A 24801-nucleotide genomic window follows, 5' to 3' on the forward strand; every position below is an offset into this window, starting at 1 on the left:
TGCAGTCAAGAATATCACTGTATTAAGTCTGTATTAATAATGTGAGATTGTTTCCAAATCTAATCAGTCATTTCATTCTTGTCTTTAACGCTACACTGGAAACCAGTACTTAATTTTTCATTGCTGGTCTTATTTGGTATTAGATCCTAGTACTGGAAATAATTTAGTTACCAAAATGTACATTTTCTTCTCTTTTGGCTCATTAAAATTTTGAAAGGACATGTACAGATTTATAATATATTAATTAATTCTGCAGAAAATAGGTCATTGGATAGATTCATACAGAGTTAATTATTGACACTAGATGCTTGGTATTTTCCATGTGATAGTATGTGCAATAAGTTTTAACTGGCTCATCACCTGAGTGTACTGGTAACAAATAAAGGGTCTCTTCTCCCCTAATTACGGAGCTGCACATTTTACTGAAATAATGAAACCATGTTAGCAATTTTAATTAAACAGATGCAAAGGTACATTTGGTTAAACTTTTTATAAAAAATTCAAGCATAAATTAAAACCTTAGCCAATTTTAACATTTTTACAAATTTAACTAATAACTTTTTTGGTCAAAACTACCATTAGCTAAGTTAATGAGACCAAAAACAACAGACATTGAAGTATTCTCCTCACCACAATGGAGGTTTTTCACTTTTCACACTGCATAGCCATTTTACAAAGAAATTTCCAGAAATATGAGTTCATTCATGTTCTTTACACTTTTCAATGAAAAGTGATTCCTCTCCTTTGTTTTATTTTGACAGAGTATGGATTGAATACAGGAATACAACAACAGAGATCCAAGAATAGCCCATCCACAGGTCAACTGTATGTTTATCAATAGCCAATACTTTAACTTTGTCTGTCTCAACAGATGATAGCAACCAGTTTAATTCTTCTTCACTACTGATAATGATGACCAATCCACTTAAGGGAAGGGGGAAGTTCATGACAGCTGGTAATAGTTCAGTTCAAGGATGCAAATATGACTCTTCTAGTTCCAGAACCCCTGATTTACTATCTCTCCTTAAAAGAAACTCGGCACTGATAGCTGATACAATAGCACAAAACCTCCAGGCATGTGAAATTTTAAGTAAAGGACTGATCCAAGACTGCCACTGCCATTTTGTGCCAATTTTCTCTTTTCCTCTTCATGTGTCCTGTGTGACCTGCTCAGTTCTCAAGTTGTTAATTCATGGCGGGGACACACATGGATACTCCAGTTGGTATGTGTATGCATTTTAAACACGATGCTCCTCAGTTAAAGCCATATGACTGAGGTAAAACAATGCATGACTGTGCCAGGAAAGATCCAGTGATGAATACCCCTTCAATTCTGTCTTAAAGAAATTAATGGAAAGAAAAAAAGGAATTTTTTCCCCTCTTCCAGACAAAGCTGCATATAACTGGATCCTGGCTTTCAAAACTGGTACCACTTTTTATCTTTGTACTTCAACATCATCTAAAGAGAGAGAGAGAAAAATAATAATACATATATGTAGAAAATGAGCAGTAATAAAAATTTTAACTTAAAATTCATTTATTTTTGTTAGTAATACTATTATAAGTTTAAGGTATCAAAAAAGGTCATAAAACTATTGTAAACTATTTTATTCACATTTAGAAGAGTCAAAGGGTAAAGAAGGGAAACATCTAAGATGCATGCTTGAGACAGTACTAAGATTGCTAGGAGAGTTCTTAGATAACTTTTTAGAATTTGATGCAAATTCACTTTTTTTAAACCAACCTATGCTTTAAAGATCAGGAGGAAAGAGGCAGTTAGTTAGATTGACATACAAGAAAAGTAACCAGCTTGATTGGGAGGAAAGTATCAGGTTTTATGCAGCTCAGAAACAATGAGATCTTGCTTAGATTTTCTTCATCTTTTGTCTTCTAATTATCAGAAGTAAAGACTAAGGTATACACATTTGTGAGGAGATATCACAAGTAAAGTAGTTCCTTCTGGGCCATGGCAGGGATAGCATTGGGTGTTCTAGAATTAGGGTACAACCTTTATTCAGCTAATTACCTAATTAAAGAGACACTTAGAGGAACTGGGTCTGAATAGAGGGACTTTTCATCAGAAATTATATGATAAACACAAATACCTCTAAACCTCTTTAAAAAAAATGGTTATACAATATAATTGGAAAAAGCAATACCCAGTAACTCAAGATCTCCATTCACCCCCAACTTCTCCAATGTACTTGAAGGAGCTTTGGCTTCACAGAAATATGAATTATTAATATTTAGAATCAGAACTATTTGGAACTATCTATTCCCAAACTTCTAGTAGCTGCAGTATATGAACCTTCAGTCTTAATGCGAGTAAAACAAGGGAATATGAGTGGAAATTCCTGATTCTGGAGAAATAAAACTGTAACAAGTTTGGAAGTATTCCTGAGGTGAAGAATAACAGTTTAAGGAATTAGGGATAAACACCAGAAAGGTAAGCTGTCTTCTACTGACCACAGTAATATCCTCTACACAGGAAGTATTCAATAAATGTCTGTTGTTGATATATATTCATTCTCACCATTATATTGTATTACTTTTGTATATATTTTGTATATCTTTTCAATACATAATTTGGGTCCTCCCCCGCCCCGCCCCTGCCCTTGCCCTGAACTTTCTCTACAACCTCACCCAAGAACTTCTGGAGGGCAGTGATTGTGTCATTTTTGTTACTGTATCCCCAGCCCAAGTATAATGCCTAGTTCAAGTCAATGATTAAGAGGTCCTCTCATTGATTCATCCAACAAAAATTTGATTGCATTCTTTTATCTGAGGTACTATGACAAACTCCACTGATTCAGTAGTATATTATTCAGTCATAAGATGACTGAAACAGTAGAGATGAAACAGTCCTGATACTCTGTAGTCAGCTACTGTTTCTGATACAGCTTTAAAGCCTTACAAGCTTTAATAACTTGTAAATTCAACTAGAACACCAGGTTTACTTACAGGTTATGAAATAATAGAGAAATAAAAGCAGGAAGAAGCTTCTTAAGAAAAGTTCTTGTTAAATGTTTATTTTGGACATATTTCTTTATGTGGCATGCAAATGAGGCAACTCTAACCTAACCGATTTGAACAATGTACTGAAGCTAGAAAAGGAGAAATTCACAAAAGAAAAGACACTAACACAGACTATCATCATTTCCTAGGTAAACTTAATGGATGTAAATTAGTCAGTACAACAAAGAAATCAGAATCAAAAGCCTAGAAACTGTCTTACCCAAAAAACATTACATCTTTTTTCCAAATAGATAAATATAACAGTATAGGGAAAACTGATGTAGAGCAGTGGTATCAAATTCAGATAGAAACAGGGCCCACTAAACCATGCATAAGGAACCCTATGAGCTGCATATTGACTCAGAGAACCACATATTAACATTATTCATGTTTTACTGTATTTTTATTTACTTTGGGCCACATTCTAGAAAAACGTATGATGAAAAAAGGTGAACTGTTTATACAGCAAAAGAAAGAGATAACTTATGGGCAGCCTACATGTTCTTTGGTATCTAAGTAATGTCAAAAGTGTGAAAGGGCCCTAGAATATTGGCTAAACTTCTCCAAAAAAGATTTAGGAGGACATGGCCAAAAGTCAGACAGGATGAGAGGGTATGAATGAACTGTAATTTGTAATACTGGAATACTGAAATGATGGAGGCATATGGCAAGCTCTAAAAGTATTTATTTATACAATGAGAAGTTAACATGTTTCGTTAGTACAATACTGAGTCCAATTAAGTTATAGAATATAAGTTTATAGATATATGACACCAGAATACCATCAACTGACACATGAAAATGCACCTGCACAAAGAGTCCGAGAAACATGGAGACACAGAATATTGGATATGGAAAGGCTTTTATAAATTATTTAGCAAAACCCTCTCACTTTACCGATGATGAAACTGAGGCTTAGGATGCTTATATATCTTGTGCTACTAGTATGTTGGGCTAGACATGCAAGAACCAGGATTTCGTGAGCTCTTAGCTCATGGCTCTTTGTATTTGAGTAAATAGTAATCTGTTATATTCAGTCACAGAAAAACTTCATTTCCAGAGTTTTTCTTTTAGTCAATACATTTTTGCTAGGCATACCTCATGAGCATGTTTAGAAAATGAATCTGCACTTGATAGCATTGCAGCTGTCCTTTCTTCAAGATCACCAAGTTTCTGTCCTCTTTCATCCAGTGCCAACCTGGCTCGAGCCAGTTCACCAACTACGCCAGATGCTGCTCCTTTAACACCTTCAATACCACCAGGACCAGGGATGTGTTGAGCAAGACTCCTGGATGCCTTTCCAGATGCTGATTCTCCAACTGAACATATTTAATGATAAGATAACAATTTAAAAAAAAGGAAAATCTCTTGTAATTCAAAATTCCAAATAATTTATAATATGATATAAATAACATTTACATGCAAGTTGAAGGATGTTACAATTTTTTAAAAAATTAGTATTTATATTTAACATGAAATATGTGAATGGTCCACTGATACTTTTTCCAATATTCAAGTAAATCCATTACACTGACAAAATTATCCTAGTAGTAGATGTTTTGAAGCAAGTATACTGAAAAAGACCCTTTGATAATAACAATCTTACTTAAGTACACAAAATTTAAGTTTCCTTAATTAATATGGGTATAGATAGAAAAATATGGAAAAGGCAAAATTTTATTGTACTGCATAACTTCTCTATCAATGATTTATTTTACTCCCTTTATTTTCAGTCAAATCCATCAATTCACAATAAACTAGAGGATGTCCAGAGGAGAGCATCCAGGTTGGTCAAGGGCCTTGCCCTTGACTCTTTCATGAGGCTAGGCTAAAAGAACAGCATGTTTAGCCTGAAGAAAAGAAGACTCAAGAAGGATGTGATAGCTATGAGTAAGCTCTTAGGTGGAAGATAATTTAAATGTTCTCTGATTGCATCAGAGGACAGAAGCAGGAGCACAGGTAGAAGTGACAGAGACAAATTTATGCTTGATATACGGAAAAAATTTTCTAATGATTAAGGTTTCCAAAAATGTCTTTCTTAAACTGCAGGCCCCCAAACTGAACACAATATTCCAGATATGATTTAAACAAGGCAGAATACAGAGGAACCATTGCTTCCTTATTCCTGGAGAACTTCATACATTTAAGAAAATTTTATATAGCTTAAATGTTTCCTTTCAGTGATTTTTTTTTCTAAAATAAAAATAAATTAACTTACAGAGTTCTTCTCTGTCAAGGGACTGTGCACCACCTCCAAACAAGCCTTTAAAAAATCCCCTGTTTGGTGCTTCAGGTGTTTCTACTGGAGTGAAGAGTTCACCTAACATTTCCTTTAAAATCAAAATATATTATAATTTTTGTTAAAAGGTAGATGAAAATCCCTTAAGTGAAAAATAAAGCAATTCCAAAAAGCATTAGGGTATATTTTCAGCTTAACCTTATAATAATGTTTACTAGGATTTAAAAATAGATTGTGTAAGTACATATTAATTAATGAACTGGATGAACAAAACTTTATTCTAGAAATGCATTCCTAAAAAGCTGGCAATAAAGTATATTTCTCTAAGTTGAATCATATTTTTCTTACTGAATTTCAATATAAAATTGGATATACATTTAAATACTGTATTTTATCCAGTATATAAGCAAAAGTTGTAGTTAATAAAGTAACTCTCAAAATCATGTTCAAAAAGGAAATAAAACTTTCCAATAAATATGGATAATTATAGTCAGCTTAAGTTACAAACAAAATGCAAACACTGAGAGGTGACTTGAAGTAATGGAGAAGAGCATTGGGAATCAAATGTCTGAGCCTTAGTTATACCACAAAGGATCATTGATTTAGGAGTTTTAGAGAACATTACTGATTTTAGGTACAGAATGGAACATATGACTTCTGAGGTGATTTCCAAGTGTGAACTTCTAGGATTTTATGACACTGAGAAATAATTTCATCTCTAAACTACACTTTTTTTATATGCCAAATGAAACTTCTGGCTCTAAGCTTTTATGGTTCTACTGCTTATTCACCTGATACCTGGCCTTTGGTATCTATTCTACTAGAGATACAACCTTTTATTCAGAGTGCAAAAATTCCTAATTATTCAAATATCATAATTCATGATAATAATTAGCCCAGCTGACAATAGGAAATAAAAAAGGAACTTATAAGTACAAATAGGAGCCCACTTTAAGAGCATAGTGGGAAAAAAAGAGTTGTAGAATGCTATGTATTTTCCTCAGCAATATCAAAGCGATATCAGTATCTCAATACTTGAAGCACGATGTATTTACACAGGAATGTCTTAGCATTCCTCTCTTAAGGGGATAGAACAAGTCTATAATTTAGCTTGCTTTGGGAACCTGGCGGGGGTGGGGTGAGGTGCTGGTCAACAGGGGATAAGGCCGACTTCCCAGTGTCAACTACAAAACCTGAGGATTGTTTTTGAGTGTGCACAAGCTGAGAAAGCAAATTAGGAAAGGCAAAAATAGCTACAGAAACCTTGACTGAGAAACAGCATACTCCAACATTTGTAATCAGTTTCAAGTGTCAGGAAGTAGATCAAACTTCTTTCTTTTTCATTTTCTTAAGTCTAAATTGCTGGTTATCAGATTTCCATAAGACAGGGTAAAACAAGAATAAAAAGACTTTCCAAATATTATAATTCCAACAAGTCAATACTAATACTGCTCAGTGGATATGCTGCTGCCAATTTCTAAAATAAAAATGTAAATATATAGTAGATTATAATAAAGTATAATTCATTTTAAGATTATTCAATCTTTTCCAAGTATTATAAATATGAGTAACAACAACTATAAATATGAGTAAGCTAGATTTATAACTAGCTTAAACGGCTACAGTTCAAATTAAAATAGAATGTTTCCATTTTTAACTTTTAGTTTTGCAAAATCTTTTTTTTCCAATAATTTCAGATACATGACATTGTTGTGGGCCTCAACCCTATGAGAGGTCTGAGAAGCTATATCACACTATATTATCTTTGCTGTTCCCAGTAGTTATGTTGGAAATACTTTAAGGACAAAACATACCTTGTAGTACTTAAGACTACAGAAACAGAAAAAAAAATCTATTTACTCAAGTAACACGAGTAAAAAATAAAAGTGGATAACCCTGATATAGAATCCCAGAGATGGAATTAAACATGGAGACAGATCATCTCATCCAACTATTTATCCGACAAACGAATTCACTGTACAATCTCTCTGACAAGTGACCATCAACGCTCTGATTGAACCCCTCCAGTGATAGGAAACTTACTGTCTACTAGACAGCTCATTCTGTTTTCAGACAACTTTTGTTAGGAAGTTCTACCTGAAAGTGATCCAAGATTTGTTTTTAGTGCAACTAAGACTAATTTTGTCCTCCAAAGCCAAGGAGATTTATATCTAATTTCTCTTTTATGGTATTCTTTCAAATATTTCATGATAGCTACCATTTCCTCCATATCTCTGCCAACAAGCCGTCTTCTCCAGGCTAGATATACCCTTCCTCACATACATGCTTTTGAGTTCCCTGGTGATCCTGGCTGCCAGCCCCTGGGCATACTCCAGATTGCCAAGAACTATCTTTAAAAAGAGTAGCAAGACTTAAACACAGTATTACATAAGTGGTCTGACAAATGTAAGGTAGAGCAGACCAAATACCCTATACTTCTTATGCTCTATGCCACTTGCGGCCTAAATTGATGTTAGCTTTTGGGACATCCACTTCATACCACTTACTCACATTTAATTTTTATAGTCCAATAAAATTTCTACACTTTTTCACACTGAATCACAGATTTAGAGTTGGAAGGGACCTTCAAAGCCACTGGGTCCAGCCCTTTCATTTTACAGATCAATAAATTGAAGCACAGAGAGGCGGTGATTTGACCAAGTGCCAGGATTACTTTGATTCATCTTCAGTGCTTTTTTTCACTAAACAATGATAGCCCTCTAGCCACATATAACTTATCTTATGCTACAACAGGCCTGTACAATCTGCGGCCCACAGGCACAGCAAAGGATTTTGGGCAGCCTGCGAAAAATGTAGACTGCAAATGTAGATGTATATTTTTCACAAGCTCTCCTTTGGAGAGCTGCAGGTTCTGCAGGCCTGTATTACTGTATAGTTTAAAACAAAACAAAACAAAACATTAGTGAAGGACTTGACATTTATCCCTATTTAATTTAATCTTAGATTCAGCCTATTGTCCCAGCCCATTTTGGATTTATTAAGGAGAGGCAGTGTGATATTGTAGGGAGAGTACCTAATTTGGAATTAGGAAGATATGCCTTGTCACACTGACTACCTATTTGACTATGGAAAATTTACTTAACCTTTCTCTGAGCGTCAGTTTCCTTATCTATAAATTGGGATTAACATCTGTAATACCTATAGGATGGTAGTGCAGCTAAAACAAACCTTAAAATGCTACACAAAACTGTCAGGTGTCATTTTTATTTTGATCTGGTCATCCAACAAATACATAAGTTATCCCTTCCAGCTTTACTTCATTTGAAAATCTGATACTTGCCAACCACTTTCATCCTGGCCATTTCAACAAAAATGTAGAACTGGTCAAAGCCAAAGACTAAGCTCACCCACATAGATCTTTTTTCTATGTTTACTGGGTGTTACTGAGTCAGAAATCTGGCCAGCACACTCTCTCTCCACTGTTTACTGCTTACACCAGGGTTTGGAGTGATAAGACATGGAAAGCTTTAGTTATAATCAGACCACAGAGAATAATATGGGTCAAGACCCTGATCAACTGACTCCTTTCCTAATCCATGGATGGCAAGGTTACATTTCTAGCTCTTTCAGAGCTTATATTCAGTTATAGTCTCAGAGATTTGCCTAAGGGCACTGAAAGGTTAAGTGACTTGCAGCTTATGGCAGAGGTAAAATTTGAACCCAAATCTTCCTGACTCTAAGTCTACTTCTTCCACACAGTACTCAAAAGATGGTGTGCTATATCTGAGCAGGACACAAAGCCAGAGGAAACTATGGTGGAGGTCCATAGCAGTTCTGATATGCAAAATGATCAACCATTCTGGAAATAGGTATAAGACACTAATCAAAACACTTAGATAGTTTTATCTGAAATTTCCCTAAGGATACATGCTCCTCTTGTCCCACTGTTCAGGGACAGGGGAAGTAACTGATCTTGTTTCCATATGCCCCAATTTTACTTCTTCCCTGGGGAAGTTGGTATCTCCTCAGGGACCAACATTTGCTTATGTGCACTCCAGTATCTATCATCATATCATTTTATCCAGTAAATCAAATTAATGAGCGCAATCTACTCTCTGACTTTGAATGGGCAAAAAGCTTGGTTCACTGACATGGTGGTGCACATAGAAAGTAAATGCCTATTGGAATATACAGATTAATAAATGGGAAATACTGAAAGTGAAAACAAAGTAATATCAGGAAGATAAAGGCACCAATAACTTGAGAGAATGGCATACAGATCAAGAAAGGCCTAAGGATAGGGGGGAGCACTTAAGGTGGACCCTAAAGTAAATAAGAATTTAACTGTCATAGGTGAGGAGGGACTGCTTTCTACTGTAATACTCTACTACAATGATTAGGTCTTTTAAGCTCAGGGGCCATGACTCCTAAGGATTGGTTGTCCTCTTCTATTTTGGTGAAATGTTAGGAATTTAATCACAATCATTCCAAGCCCCTAGTTAGGAAGATGCCTAACATTTAAGCAGAAGTTGGGCACTCTACTTTTAATTTTCAATTATATTTTCTTCACGGTTTAGGCAATTCAGGCTACAACAAAAGTTTGGGAAACAAAATATCAGATTATGTCTTATTGTCTGTGGAACAAGAGAAGAAAGGGAAAAGAGTTGACCACAACTCCATCATTGAGTAGGAAGATACCCTGGTGGCATGAGCCTGAGTCTTTTGCCCTGGGATGCCTATAGACCTATGGCCCTCTTTGATCCCTTCTCTGCCATAGTTCTGTTCTATCTTCTCTTTCTCCTTTTGCTGGTTCTTTCTGCATCACTTCTCGATGACCCTGTTCTTTGTTCTTTGCTTGAAGATCCTAACAATCTTCACCTGGTTTTGAAATAGCTCCTCTTTTTTATGCAAGTTTATTAGATAGAGTGTGGCTAAGTTTCTAGGCTGATTCAAATTGGTATATAGGCCCAGTTCCCAACTGTTTGTGGTTGATTGATTTAATCAAGAAGTAGTCTTTTAAGTGCAGTGGAATAATCAATGGAGACTCATCCTTATAGCAGGAATGAAGGATAGCTCATGCAAAGGCATGGAGATGTAAGATGGAAAGCTTTGTACATATAACTACAAGTAGGCTCGGTTCACTGAAATGTAAACTTTTCTTGCTTTTACCTCATTTCCTCTTTTTGGAGTCCTGAATTTATTACTAAGCATTGAAATTATATACTGTCTCCTACTCTTCAATCTCTTGATCTCTTGACTTTCCATAATTCATAAACTGCCAATCTTTAACCTGTATTCACTCCTATCGTTTCCCTTTTCCATATCTATCCCTTTATTGATAAACATCACTGGGGAAATTTGTCACATGCATCTGTGACAAAGGGTCTACTACAAATTCATTTGAGATAATCTCAGCTAGTACATTCTCCTCTTACTATCACAGCAAGTCTTTTAAACTCTCCTTCTCAAGCACCCTATACCTCCTTCACATCCTTCTTTCTCAGAAGAGGAATTTACCTCTTTATTAGCTACTTGTATCTATACTATTTCACATGTCAACATCAATGTGCATTCTCATCCATCCTTAACTCTGCTGTAGGTTTTGAGGAAGAGGTAAACTTCTACCTTGTTAAGGCTAATTTCTTCACATGTATCCTTGATTTCATCACCTCTGAAAGCTTGCCTCAGGGATCAACAGTTCTCATCTTCAATATTTTCCCCTACTACCTATAAACATACCTAGGAATTTCCCATTAAAAAAAATAAACAACAAAAACCTTCATTTGATGGTACCATTTCATCAAACTATTGTCCTATATCTTACTTCTCCGTCAATCTCAGCTTCCTAGGAGTCAACTTCCTCATTGCCTGATTACTTTGGAACATCTTATAATTAGACTTCTTGACTCACTAATCTAATAAAACTTTCTCTCCAAGGTTACCAAGCATGTCTGAAGTGTTAAATCCAATAGCCCTCCCTCTATCCTCATCATTCTTAACCCAACTACAGTTTATGACACTATTAACCACTATCTTCTCCTAGATACTGTCTCTTTCACTTGTTTCCATGATATTGGAATCCTGGTTCCAGATTCTGGTTCTTTTCTGAGCCATTCAAACACTTCTTTATCATATTCCTTTGCTGGTTCACCATCCATTTCCTACTCTCTAAATGTGGATTTACTTCCAGACTTTGTCTTGTGCCTCATCTTCTCAGAGAATATTTCTCTCTCTTTATGATCTCATCAGCTACTATGTATTATATTAGCCCTATGGAGATGATTCTTCAATATATCTTGCTCATAAACTCTACTCCACAAATGTCCCACCTCAAACTCAAAATTCTATCATTTGTTCTGTTCTCAAAACAGAACTCATCCTCTTGCTCTCCCAAACTTTTTAAAATTTTACTAGATGATCTATCTTTCTAATAATCCAGGTGCATGAATTTGGAGTCAATCCATGTTTTTTCCTGACCTCTTTGTAGCAAATGATGTCAAATGCTCTCTCTTCCTAGATTTTATCTATTCTTGAGTTTTTGTGACATTATTTTTTCTTGATTCTCCTTCCTGCCTAACTACCAATTCTCAAACTCCTTTTGGTAGATCATCATCCATATCCCACCTCCATTTCAAAATGCGTTTGTATCCAAAGGCTCTTTTCTGGATCTATTCTCTCTCTTGATGACTTCATCAACTTTTGAGTTCAATTATTATTTCTATGCGGATGGTTCCCAGATCAGTATATCTAGCCCTGTTTTTCTTCAGTCTCGGTTCAATATCATGAACTGTCTGTCTTCTAGACAGTTCAAATCAAACCAAAACAAAACAAAACATCTTTTCTCCCTAAACCAACCTCTCTTCCAAACTTCTCTAATTTTGTCAAGAGAACCACCATCTTTCTAGTCACCCAAGCACAAAACCTTGCAGTTGTCTGGGACTTCTTACTTTTACCCTCACATATCCAATTAGCTTCCTAGTTTGTTGATTCTACCTCCCTGATCCCTGATCCCTTTACTCATGATTCAAACTCATAATTTTTTCCTAGACTACTGCAACAGAATATTAATTGGTCTCCCTTCCTTAAGTCTCTCCTCTCTTCAATCCAAACTCCACACAGCTACAAAATTGGTATTCCTAAAGCATGTATCTGATCATACCATTCCCCTGATCAATAAACTCCAGTGGCTCCCTATTATTCTCAGGATCAAATGCAAACACCCCCATTGGGCATTTAAAGCCCTTTAATGCTATCTACATTTTAGCCAAACTGTACTGCAAAGCCCTTCATAACCTTGCTCTAACATACTCTTTCAGGCTTATAAAACATTATGCCTCTTTATACACTAGTGGCCTATCCAAAGCGGCCTTGTTTTTCTTTATAGAAGACATTCCATTTCCTGTGTTCATGACTTTGCAAAGGCTGTCCTACAGGCTTGGGAGGCACTCTTTTCTTCATGTCCACCCTTAAAATTCCTAATCCTTCAAAACTCAGTTAAAATTTCAGCTCCTACATGAGAAGTGTCCTGATCTAGCTGTTTGTGAATTATTTACATTATTTAAATATATTTTATGAGTATTTTGTACACACTTAAATGTATACACCTCATCTCCCACAACAGAATGTAACTCCTTGGGGAAAGGGACAATTTTATTTTTATCTGGCATCATTCATGGAGTACAAGATGCACATCATAAATGATTTTTGATTCTTCCCTCTCAGGCACTCCTTATTGTCAAATTTTGCTAATTCTAATTGCATACCTTCTCTGGTACATGTCTTCTTCTCTGTACTCATCCAATTGTTCTCCTCTTCTGGCTTTAATCTCTTCTCTCCTAGATTATTGTAACAGCTGCATAGAAAATTGGTGCCTTTTCTCTCCAAATCATTCTCTACCCAATTTCCAAAATATGCCTCCTGAGGTATGGATCTAAGCATGTCATTTCCCATCTCAAAATACTCCTTATTGCCTAATATAAAATACAAACTCTTCACTCTGGTATTTAAGACCATCTACAACCTACTTTTTCAGCTCTATTTCACACTACTTTCTTTTTATGCGATCTACATTTTAGCTAAACTGTACTAATGACTATTCTTCAAACTTGGAATTCCATCCCTAGCCTCTCTGTATTCTTACATACTTTCCTCCATGTCTAGAATAATCTTTTATTCATTTATTTATTTATGTATTTATGTTTTCTGTCTCTAAGAACCCTTATCTCCCTTCAAGGCTCATCTCAGGTATTAAGTCTTCTGTGAAACCTCCTCTAGTACCCTAGTTGTTAATGATTTCTCCTCCCTTTAACTGTCCTATATTTACTTATATATGTACATGTTGCATCTCTTAGTAGAATGTGAGTTCCTGTTTTATTTCTGTCTTTGTAACTACAGATCAGGACCTTCCAAAACTGTATTTTTCATGTTTGTTTAATTGAAATGAATCCCTGGAAGTATTATATTTTTAGTAAAATCTAAAGCTAACCTACATTGCTACTGGAGTAGGTAATGAAATCTAATGATATTAGAGTACATTTTGTGCTATAATGTGATCCTCTAAGCTTTCCTAAATTCTGAATCTATTCAAGTATAAACACTTTAAAATATTTCATGACATAATGATAATTAGAAATGGCTTACATTTTCCACTAGAGCTTTCTAATGATTATAGACTTTATAGTGCTTTACTTCATCCCTCTTATGTGAGCAGAACAAGAAGCTTACGTGGTAAAAGATGAAGCATTCCATGCAAGTGCTTTGAGAAGTATACGACCCTCTTCTCTCCTCTTACTTCTCTCTATGTGTACATATACATACATATACACAGAATTATATACTTACTGGATTTAAAAACTAAGACTGAGCATTCCCCAATTGATAAATGGCAGTTTTCAGAGGAAGAAATTAAAGCTATCCATAGTCATATGAAAAAATCTTCTAAATCACTATTGATTAGAGAAATGCAATTCAAAACGACACTGAGGTACAACATCACACCTATCAGATTGGCTAACATGACAAAACAGGACAATGATAAATGTTGGAGAAGATGTGGGAAAATTGGAACACTAATGCATTGTTGGTAGAGTTGTGAACTAACCCAATCATTCTGGAGAGCAATTTCAAACTATGCCCAAAAGGCTATAAAATTGTGCATATCCTTTGATGTAGCAAAGCACTTCTAGGGCTATATCCCAAAGAGATCATACAAATGGGAAAAGGACCCACATGTACAAAAACATTTATAGCAGCTCTTTTTTGTGGTGGCAACGAATTGGAAATTGAGAGGATGCCCATCAATTGGGGAATGGCTGAGCAAGATGTGGTATATGAATGTGATGGAATACTATTGTGCTATAAGAAATGATAAACAGGCTGACTTCAGAAAAACCTGGAAAGACTTGTATGGTCTGATGCTGAGTGAAGTGAGCAGAACCAAGAGAACGTTGTACACAATAATAGCCATGTTGTGTGATGACTAATACTGATAAACTTAACCCTTCCTGGCAATACAAGGATCTAAGACATTTCCAGAGGCCTTGTGATGGAAAATGTTATCCACATCCAAAGAAAGAACTATGGAGTCCGAATGAAGATGGAAGCATACTATTTGCTCTCCTTTTCCTTTGTTATTTTGTTTTATTGCCTCATTCTCGTGGTTTCTCCCATTAGTTCCAATTGTTCTTTACATCATGACTAATGGGAAAATACGCTTAATATGAATGTATAAATAGATCCTATATCAGATTGTATGCCATCTTGGGGAAGGAAGAGAAAAGGGAGTGGAAGAAAATTTAAAATTCAAAACCTTATGGAAATGAATGTTGAAAACTAAAAATAAATAAATTATTTAAAAAAAAACTAAAACTGAGAGACTAAAAAATAACAAGTCTGAATTCTTTAAAAGTATGTACTGATTTAAAATAAGGTCCAAGAGGAAATTCAGTTAACAAGGAAAAGTTAATAGAGACCTGTGTTGTCTTCCTAAGGAGGCTAAAACATAAATCAGTCAATTGATCAATAAGCATTTAGGAAGCACCAGTGCCAGACACTGTGCTAAGTGTTGGGGATACAGAAAAAGGCAAAAAACAATTCCTGCTCTCAAGAAGCACATAGTATAATGGGGAAGACATCATGTAAACAACTATGTACAAAGAAGTTATATACAGGATATATATGGGAAATAATCTCAGAGGAAAGGTGTTAAGAATAAGGAGGACTGAGAAAGGATTCTAGAAGGTGGGACTGTAGGTGAGACTTGAAGAAAGCTAAGAGGCAGAGATGCACAAAGGCCAGTGAAAATGTTCAAAGTCAGATGACTGGAGTGACGGGTTCAAGGAACAACAACAAAGAGGCCAGTGTCACTGGCTTTCAGAATATGCAGAGGAGAGTAAGGTGTAAAAAGACTGGAAAGGGAGGAAGGGGCCAGGTTATGAAGGGCTTTAAAAACCAAATGGAGGATTTTCTGTTTGATCCTGAAGATAATAGGGAGCCACTAGAGTTGATTAACTGGGAAGACAGGTGTTGGTGTGTGGCATAATCAGGCCAGTGCTTAAGCAAGATGCATTTTACAGATGATTACTTGGGGAAAAACTTGTGTAAAGTAAGACAAACCAGCAGGCTATAGCAATAGTCCAGGAGTGAGGTGATAAGGGCTGGTAAGGGGGATGGTAGTGTCAGATAATAGATGAATTATTATTCTAGCCTAACTAAAGGCTGGAGATGTTTGTATTTTGTATGCAGACATTTGAGGGGATGGGAAAGGGATAACTTATAATACTTTTTGCCCCCAAAATTGAGTTTATTGATATTCACATATTGAGCCCTCTCACTTTCATCTGAACAATTCTAATGATTCTGGAGATAGTTTTTGAGATCTTCTTGATAATGTAAAAAATATGATAAAATGCTTGGGCCAAAATTAAATTATAAACAAATGATCAATTATAACAGATTAACCTTTTTCTAAAATTCCCTCATGCTTGCATAAGATTTGAGATAGCAATGCTCTGCTTTCATTCAATATCCTAGTAGAAAGAAAAAAAAAGTAACTGGTGTTTTTGCCATTTACCTGGAGATTTTCACAAGTTTCTTGACTATAGGTGAGTCTCTGAATTTCCGTAGGTGAGACAAGATACAACGCTTGTCCATTGTTAGTGAAGCAGAATGTTCTTGCTATCCTCATGTTGGTAAGTGGCAGGTAATACACATCCAATAGTGGCCTTAAACTTGGCAAACTTGAGAAAAGAATTAAAACATTATTAATAATAAATAAGGGTAGACTGTAGTCTCGAAAAAGATTAGTTTTTTACTTCAGTTTATAACATCTTTTTTTTATCACTATTAACTAGAACATTAGTAAGCCTGAACTTTAAATATGAAACACAATTAATATTAACCAAAAAAAATTTTAAAGATGAAATCCCTAAAACAGATGTACTGAGGGAAACAAAGATTAATTCATTAATGGGCATTTTACTTAGGTATCACAAAGAAATTCTTGTCTCTAGTAGCATTGATTTCTGGATGGTAGTCTATAGAGATTTCAACTATATATATATATATATATATATATATATATATACACACACACATACAAATATATGTGTATATATATATATATATGTGTATGTATGTCACTGGTACTAAAGTAAAAATTCTTCTATGTAATAAACATTAATTGCATTCCTCAAGATTCTATTCTTGAAAGAGGAATGGAGTTTTAATTACTTAATAGGAAGTTACAATTACTATAGTAGTATGTGGTAACATCATTAGTACAGTTGCTATACTTTATTATTGTATAACTTCTGTCTACATAGACAGTGAGCCTGATGGATAATTTAAAGGCACCCTCATCTAAACTTTTTTCCTTCCTGGAAATGGAAGTCCAGGGCAAGAACAGTTTCTTGTTTGTGTATTTGTATCCCTCAGCTTCTAGCAGAATGCCTGCTATAAATGCCTCCAGAAATGGACTGAAGCTATTAACTACTCATATAGATAGAAGATAATTCTGTTTTTTAAAATAGTACCTTATATATTCTGATGTAATTCATGTAGTCATACAATATTTATTAAAACACATTAATATTTTTAAAAAAGTAAAACACTTTCCAGCTCCCAGTAATTTAAATGACTTTCCTTTGTCAATGCTTGTAAATGACAAGCTATTTGATATTTGGTGTTTTATGTCTCTCACACACACACACACACACACACACACACACACACACACACACACACACTCACCCCTCCCCCAACTCAAGAAACTCCAATGGCTCTCTATCACCTCTAGGATAAAATACAAAATCCTTTGGCATCCAAAGCCCTTCATTAGCTTACCCCCCTACTTTTCCTGTTTTGTTACACCTTACACTCTATCAAGTCCTCTTTGATTCAGTGACAAGGGCCTCCTGGCTATTCCTTGAACAAGACATCCCATCTCTCTGCATATTTTTATTGGCTGTCCTCCATGCCCAGAATGCTCTCTCTCTTCATCTCTAGTTGCCTGTTTCCCTGGCTTCCTTGAAGTACCAGTTAAAATTCTACATTGTATAGGCTTCTACAGGAAGTCTTTCCTAATCCCTTTTAATTCTAGGACTTTCCTTGTGTTGATTATTTTCCTATTTATCCCATATTAGTTTGTTTGGACATAGGTGTTTGTATGTTGTCTCCCTCAGCAGACTGTGAGTTCAAGCGCAGGGACTGCCTTTTGCATTGTTCTTGTATCCTCAGTGCTAAGCAAGTACTTGCATACAGTAGGCACTTAAAGGCTTAAAGACTGATTTTAGGTTAGGTGAATTTTAGTTACATTTCTTTACAGGTTTTTATAAAAAAAGTTCTTGTGGAATTATTTGAGGCTCAAGAAGAATTGTTCCATCATCTACTGAGATCTTCCTCATAGGTATTTCCTCATCAAAGCTTGGAGGTACAACAGTATACTATAGAAAGGAAGACTAGACTCTGGGTCCCAAACACAGTTTTTAAACTTACTTGTCCATGGTCATAGAATAAGTTCCTAAAACTCTCTGATCCTTAACTGTAAAATGAGCAAAATTATCCTTCCACTTTACCTACTTCATAGGACACATTCATTCATTGAATAAGTGTTTATGAAGTCCCTCCTATGTGCAAGGCTTTTAGAACATATAAGTACATATACACACACACTGCAAAGTAATTTCTGGAAGGGTGGTGGACAGGATATCAGGATAGGCCTACTACAAGGAGTGACAAAATGAATATTACAGGAAGGCAGGCATTCAAAGATGTGAAGGTCAGGAAGGAATGTGTTCCTTCAAAGGCATGGAGATGGGAGAAAGAACAACATGTATGAAGAATAAGTAATCCAATTTGACTGGGATATACAATGTACTGAGGACAGTAATGTTAAATAAGCCTGGAAAGTTTAACAGTGCCAGATTATAAAGGGCTTTAAATGCCAGAGTAGTTTCTATCTTATTTTCTATCTTATTTTTCTATCTTATTTTGGTGGGAAAAGCACTTAAGCTTTCAAGTGTTATATAAACGTGCGTGATTATTGCTCATAAGCCACCTTGCCCCCTGCTTGGTAATCTTTCTTTTCTATGATTTGTTTTTCTTTACATTTCCTTTTTGTAACCCTTACCCTGTCTTATACTTCTGAAAAACCCTGGCTTTCTTTTTCCCTTGTTCCATCATTATACTAAAATTACATTAAAGTATACAAGCTAAAAGGAAGGTGAGAGAACACTAATTCTAAATACTAATTCATTATTAGAAGTGGTATTTTTTAATTAAAGAGGGAAAGTACTTATGACATTTTTAATGAGTAAAAGATGAGTGTGTTTTATAACTTATTTAGGTTTCAATTACCTCAAAAATTTTATTAGGCTTACTACTTACATGTCAAAGTCTGAAAAGTGAATTTAATTACTTGGAGGCCAGAAGTCACATAAGAACAAAATGAATATCAACACTACAGTTATAGAGTCACCGTGGTACAACACATACAGTGCCGGCCTTAGGGTTAGTCAAATCTCACACCTTGACAGTACTTGTATAACCCTGGAAGAGTCACTTAACTTAATATGTCTCAGGCAGCTCCCTCAGATGTAGCTACTAAGTCACAAAATCATATCTCTTATGCTAGTAGAAATAACATAGCTACTTAATAGGTTTGTAGAAATATTATAGAATGTAAATCATTATTGTCAACAGTTAAAAACAACAATGGTCATTATCACACCACATATTTCTATTTTATTTTCTGGCATATTTAGGACATAGAAAGTGAAGCATACCTTAGAAAATGTACTTAACTTATAGGTTGCTCAATTTCTTTACATGTAAATTTGAGATTAACATTTGCACTATGTACCTTATGAAGCTATTTTTTTTTAAACAGTGCTTTATAAACCCTAGATTGCTATATAAATTTGAATTATTATTATTACTTAGATTAATCCACAGACATTTAAGGTTTGTTTTTCCAAGGAACGGAAAAAGAAAATGCTATCTAGTATCTACAAATATATAAAGGGATTAAATCCTGCTATGTGTCATTATCTGAGGCTTATGTATTTGTTTAATATAAAGGAAGATAAAGACATTTTCTTATTTAAATATATAAAACAATAAACCCACAAGCCAACAAAAACCTCATACTTAAATAGAACACTGCTGTGTTGTTGTTTGTCCTTTGTTTTTGAAAAGGACTATGATATAAGGAGATGATTCTATGACATGCAAATGAACTGGATATTTAAGTGAGGGAGGGCTGTGCAAAGTAATCAGCCTCACTTTCTCTTCTGGAGCCATCTGGGTCCAGTGGCAAGATATAGATCAGGATAACAGGAGATGGCCCTGGATGCAGCTTTTTTAAGCTAGGGTCTTTAACAGGTCTCATTTTGACTGAGGAAACAGTCATTCAGTGATTAAGGCTTAAATACTTAAATAGAATACTGGAAGGAAGACATTTTTTTCTCTCTTAAAACAAAGAAACAAAAAAATCCTGCAAAATAATCCTAAATTTCTCTTACCTAAAAGTCATAATATGTCCATTGGCACAGAAACATGCAAGGCAAATACTATTGCTCAATGCCACTATATCTCCACGAAGAACAAATGAGGTCTCTGTTATATTTTGCTTATAAGCACAGTTCTGGGTTGGCAGTGAGATCACTTTTGCTTGCTTTTCAGAACAAATCACTGCATATTGGTTTTCACTGATTTCCTGAGAGGAAGAGGGAGATACAGAGACAGGTCGCCGTTTTTTCAACTTATCCTTTTCATCTTTTTCTTCAGGCACATTATATTCTCTCCAGGGTTCATAAGCTGGTGGCACTAAACATCCAGTGGTATCTAGAAATGCCATTCTTAGGATTCCCCCTTTTAATCTCAATATGGTACCTAGGACAAAGAAATTCATCAAATAAAGTTAAATAAATTACATTAACAAATTTCCCAATCTGAAATAGTTTCCCCTAACTTATTGCCCATAAAGATTGAATTCAAATGTCAGATACTAAAGTGGTTAGAGAAGAAAGGGAATTTCCTCAAGGTAAAGTATTAAAGAGAGAAATATTAATGACAAATGTCACATCTAATTAGAAATTATTTATTCTGTAAACTCAATTGTGTCACTATCCAATGACTTCCATGCCACTATTTTGGCATATTGGTTGAAGTGTCCTAGAACTACCTCTTCATCAATATCCAGTTTTTCTCACAGGTTACTGTACTTATATTAGAGGAACTAGAGGATGACTAGAGAATTAATGGCTATAATCTTCTACAATCTAATCTCCAAATGAGATATCTCTATTTTTTTTAGCTATTTGAAGAATATTAAAGACATATATTCAAGGCATTACTTCAGCCAGTTTAGTAATAAGGCTTCTTTATTTTACATGACAACTACTTTTTTTCTAAGAAATTACGAAATGTATTTTACCTCTTTTCATTGAGAAAAACATGATACAATAATTTTGGCAATGTCCTTAAATTCACCTGCAAATATATGTGGAATTAATTTACTATTCCAGTTCTACCTTTCAAAAAGATATCTGTTTTCTCTTCTTCCAATTTTTATTCATTGTCTTCTGAAGCTCATAGGGGTTTTACCAATCAAATGAAACTATTTGAGCAGCTTGGTTAATTAAGTGGAATATATTAAGTTTGAAACCATATATACTACACCAATATTTAATTCTTAGTGTATCCTAAGGTTAATTTTCTTTCTAGACCAATTAGTCATGTTCTTAACTATTTTAGAGAGACATTCTTTTATACATTTGTATTATGTGTGATATGAAAGCTAAAAGTATTTCTGACAATTCTGTAGTTAAGATTTAATGATGGCAGAGTATATGCATGGGCTCTGGATAGCTAAACTTTTAAGTACGTAAAGTCCAAATAATAATTTAATTTAAAAGACTCGTCTTGTGATTCATTAGAAACCTGTGTGCCACTATGCATCTCAGAAGAGTGAAGGTAAATTTTGGCTTTTACTAGCAAGATGAGAGAGAACAAAAATTTGGAGGAGATATGTAGGCAACAGTATGCACTGCAAGACTGCTCCAAATCATCTTGTATAACACAATTCCTGGTCTTATTACAGGACTGTCAGTTACAACATGGTCTGATTAAATTGACCCCCACAGATCACATTATAGAAGTTACCAAAGCACAAATATTGTCTACTGTTGTTTTAAAAAAATTAAGGAATTTAATATATATAATTTTTACATATGTTTAAATGCAAAAAATAAAGGTGCTTCCCATTTCTTCTCTATACTCAAACTACTACCATCTTACTTCAGAACCTCATCATCTTTCGATAACATTATTCTTATTGCCTCACAATTTGGTTTCCTGCCTTAAGTTTCTCATATTCCAATCCATCCTACACATAGGTGACAAAGCAATTTTCCTTAATTGTAAAATCTGATCATATAACTCTACTATTCAATCAACTTCCGTGGCTTCTTTTCGTTTCTAAAATAAATATAAATTCCTGTTAACTTTTAAAACCTTATGCAACTATATTTCCAGCTTCCCTGGATAATATAGTTCCTCCCACATATTTCAATTCAGTCAAACTGGCCTTCTCTCTGTTTTTTACAGATGACATTCCATATCCCATTTCTTTAACTCTGCACTGACCATCCTCCCATGCCCAGAACATAATCCATCCTTAACTCCACTTCATATAGTTCCTTTCTTCCTTTAAAACACAGTTCAAAGCACTTCTCTGCATAAAGCTTTTCCTCATTCTTTCCAACTGCTAGTGCTCTCTTTCCCAAAATGTCTTATATTTTATGTTGCATATATTTGCAGCTAGGTGGTGCAGCAGATAAGAGTACCGAGTCTGGAATCAGTTAGACCTGATTCAAATCTGGCCTCAGACACTTACTAGCTGTGTGACCCTGGGAAAGACACACTTAACTTTGTTTGGCTCAGTTTCCTCATCTGTAAAATGAGCTGGAGAAGGAAATGGCAAACCACTCCAGTATCTTTGCTGAGAAAACTCCAAATGGGGTCAAAAAGAGTCAGACACAACTGAAAAACGTCTGAACAACAACAACAAATATATTTGCATTTATTTACTTTACATATATATAAAATATATGTATATGTTATATGTATGCATCTATATATTTAATTGTTGTGTCCCCCATTAGAATAAGGTGAGTGGGGAGTGTTTCACTCTTTGAATATACTCAGTGCCTAGCATAGCAGCTGGCACATAACAAATACAATAAAGACTTGTTGATTGATTGAGAAAAGCTTTTAGCTTCTAGATGGGAATGCCAAGCCGCTGACTTCTTTAACATCCTTCTGAGAGTCTAGCACTGTGCTAGTACACAGTGAACAATCAATTAAACTGAAAAAATGCATTAAAGTAAATCAAACTGAAATGCATTAGACGATTCGTAACTAACACACTAAAAGTGTAACTTAATACAAACTCTAAGCTTTATGTAATATTTTGAAATTATTCCTAAGGAAATTATAAAGGGTCAACATTTATGATTGAAGTGAAGCATACTAACAATTAATACTTATGCAATTCAGGATAACTGGGTTAAAATAAACACTCTCATCCTTGTGGACTTAACTGTCTCCATCTATTAGGGTCTAGTGTTTATATAGTCTAACCTCATTTTCAATATATGCAGACAATGACTTATATATGATTTTTTGTTTGTTACATTTTTTTGGTAACAAATATTTTGAATTACATTTTTCTCATACCTTAATGGGGGAAAATTTCTTTTAAGCCTTCACATGCATAAAAAGCAAGCTCAGAATGGTCAACAATGAAGTTTATGTTCTGCCCATTATTTGCTTTGCTTTGAAAAGCAGAACTTATTACTACATTATTCTGTCCTAAAACAGTTATTCCACTCAATAATAATAATTTTAGTCAACATTCATAAAAAAAGTTTGTAAGCTCTTTTCTCAAGTCCTGTGTCATGTATAGAGAAAAATACCCTTACTAAATTCATCAATTCTTGGGATCAATTGATCATGAAAATAATAATAATAATAATAAAAAGAAAGCCTCCTATTCAAACACAACATTGGAAACCTGTATAGGTTTTAAATACGTTCATCAGAAATACTTACCACTTGGAGATACAATTACTGGCTGAAGGAGTCTTTGTTCTCCACATGGAGGAATATTCAGTGCAATGACAAGCACTGTACCTAAAGTTGTCCCAACCCATAAACATGGGGAAGGTGAAGAATCAGTCTTTCGGGTGTAGGTTTCACAGAAATGAAGAGCTGAAATTGCTTCTCGGGATTCTTTGTCAATACTGGTTACACTTGAACTCCGTGACCGACTGAAGGAATTGTCTTTTATATCTGAAACAACCATAAATTTGTTCAATATAAATGGGTCAAGTAAGAAAATGGCATATATTTTTGCATGAACTCATCCCTTAAGATTAGTTTCCTTACAAATGAAAATTATGATTTCTGTTTTTCAATTATTTTGATTATTTATACAATAGATTAAATATCCACCCTGACTGGTACCACAAGGTATCTTTGCTTGGGTAAACTGCTCGAGTTCCTTAACAAATATGTACATAATCAGACTCTTGATCAGCTCCCATTTAAGACTATACCATCCTTCTAGTTACCTCATATTCCCAATCTTGGAGCTGTCCTCAGTGCTTTGCTTTCTAATCCCACCCCTATAGCCAGTTAAATTGTTAAGTCTTGATGAGTCTATGTCTACAAAATCTTCTGTTTCCATCTTCTTCATTATTCACCTGGACTACCATGATAGCTACCTACTTGTTGGTCTCCTTGTCTCTATTCTTTCACCCTCATCTTCCACATAGTTCCCACATTGATACGTCTACACATCATATCTGACCATGTTAGTTCCCTGCTCAAGAAGTCTCAAAACCCTTTTCCCTCTAGGATAACATACGTTGGCACTTAAAACCTTTCACAATCTTTCTCCAACCTATTTTAAAAATCCATTTAACCTAACTTCCCCTCATGGTTCAAGCCAAACTGGCCTACTTGCTATTCCCTGTATGTGACACTTCCATCTCTGTGCCTTTGTACTGGCTGTCTTCCAAGCC

At 34.9% G+C, this 24801-nt stretch overlaps 1 protein-coding gene across 2 annotated transcripts in view; it reads right to left on the reverse strand.

Annotated features, from left to right (window-relative positions):
• Nucleotides 1–701: 701 nt before the first annotated feature.
• The window catches only part of STXBP5 (syntaxin binding protein 5), a 204918-nt gene continuing 180818 nt past the window's right edge, over nt 702–24801 (reverse strand). For both annotated transcript variants that reach the window (XM_027850654.1, XM_027850655.1), the window contains 6 exons: nt 23828–24067; nt 20236–20605; nt 16287–16452; nt 5234–5345; nt 4114–4334; nt 702–1459 (listed from right to left, as the gene is read on the reverse strand). In XM_027850654.1, coding sequence (XP_027706455.1) covers nt 1418–1459; nt 4114–4334; nt 5234–5345; nt 16287–16452; nt 20236–20605; nt 23828–24067 — 1151 coding nt within the window. In that variant the 3' untranslated portion in view covers nt 702–1417. The remainder of the gene's footprint in view (nt 1460–4113; nt 4335–5233; nt 5346–16286; nt 16453–20235; nt 20606–23827; nt 24068–24801) is intronic.

Source organism: Vombatus ursinus, unplaced genomic scaffold, assembly GCF_900497805.2.
Source record: "Vombatus ursinus unplaced genomic scaffold, bare-nosed wombat genome assembly UNPS02009132.1, whole genome shotgun sequence".
Classification (NCBI taxonomy): domain Eukaryota; kingdom Metazoa; phylum Chordata; class Mammalia; order Diprotodontia; family Vombatidae; genus Vombatus; species Vombatus ursinus.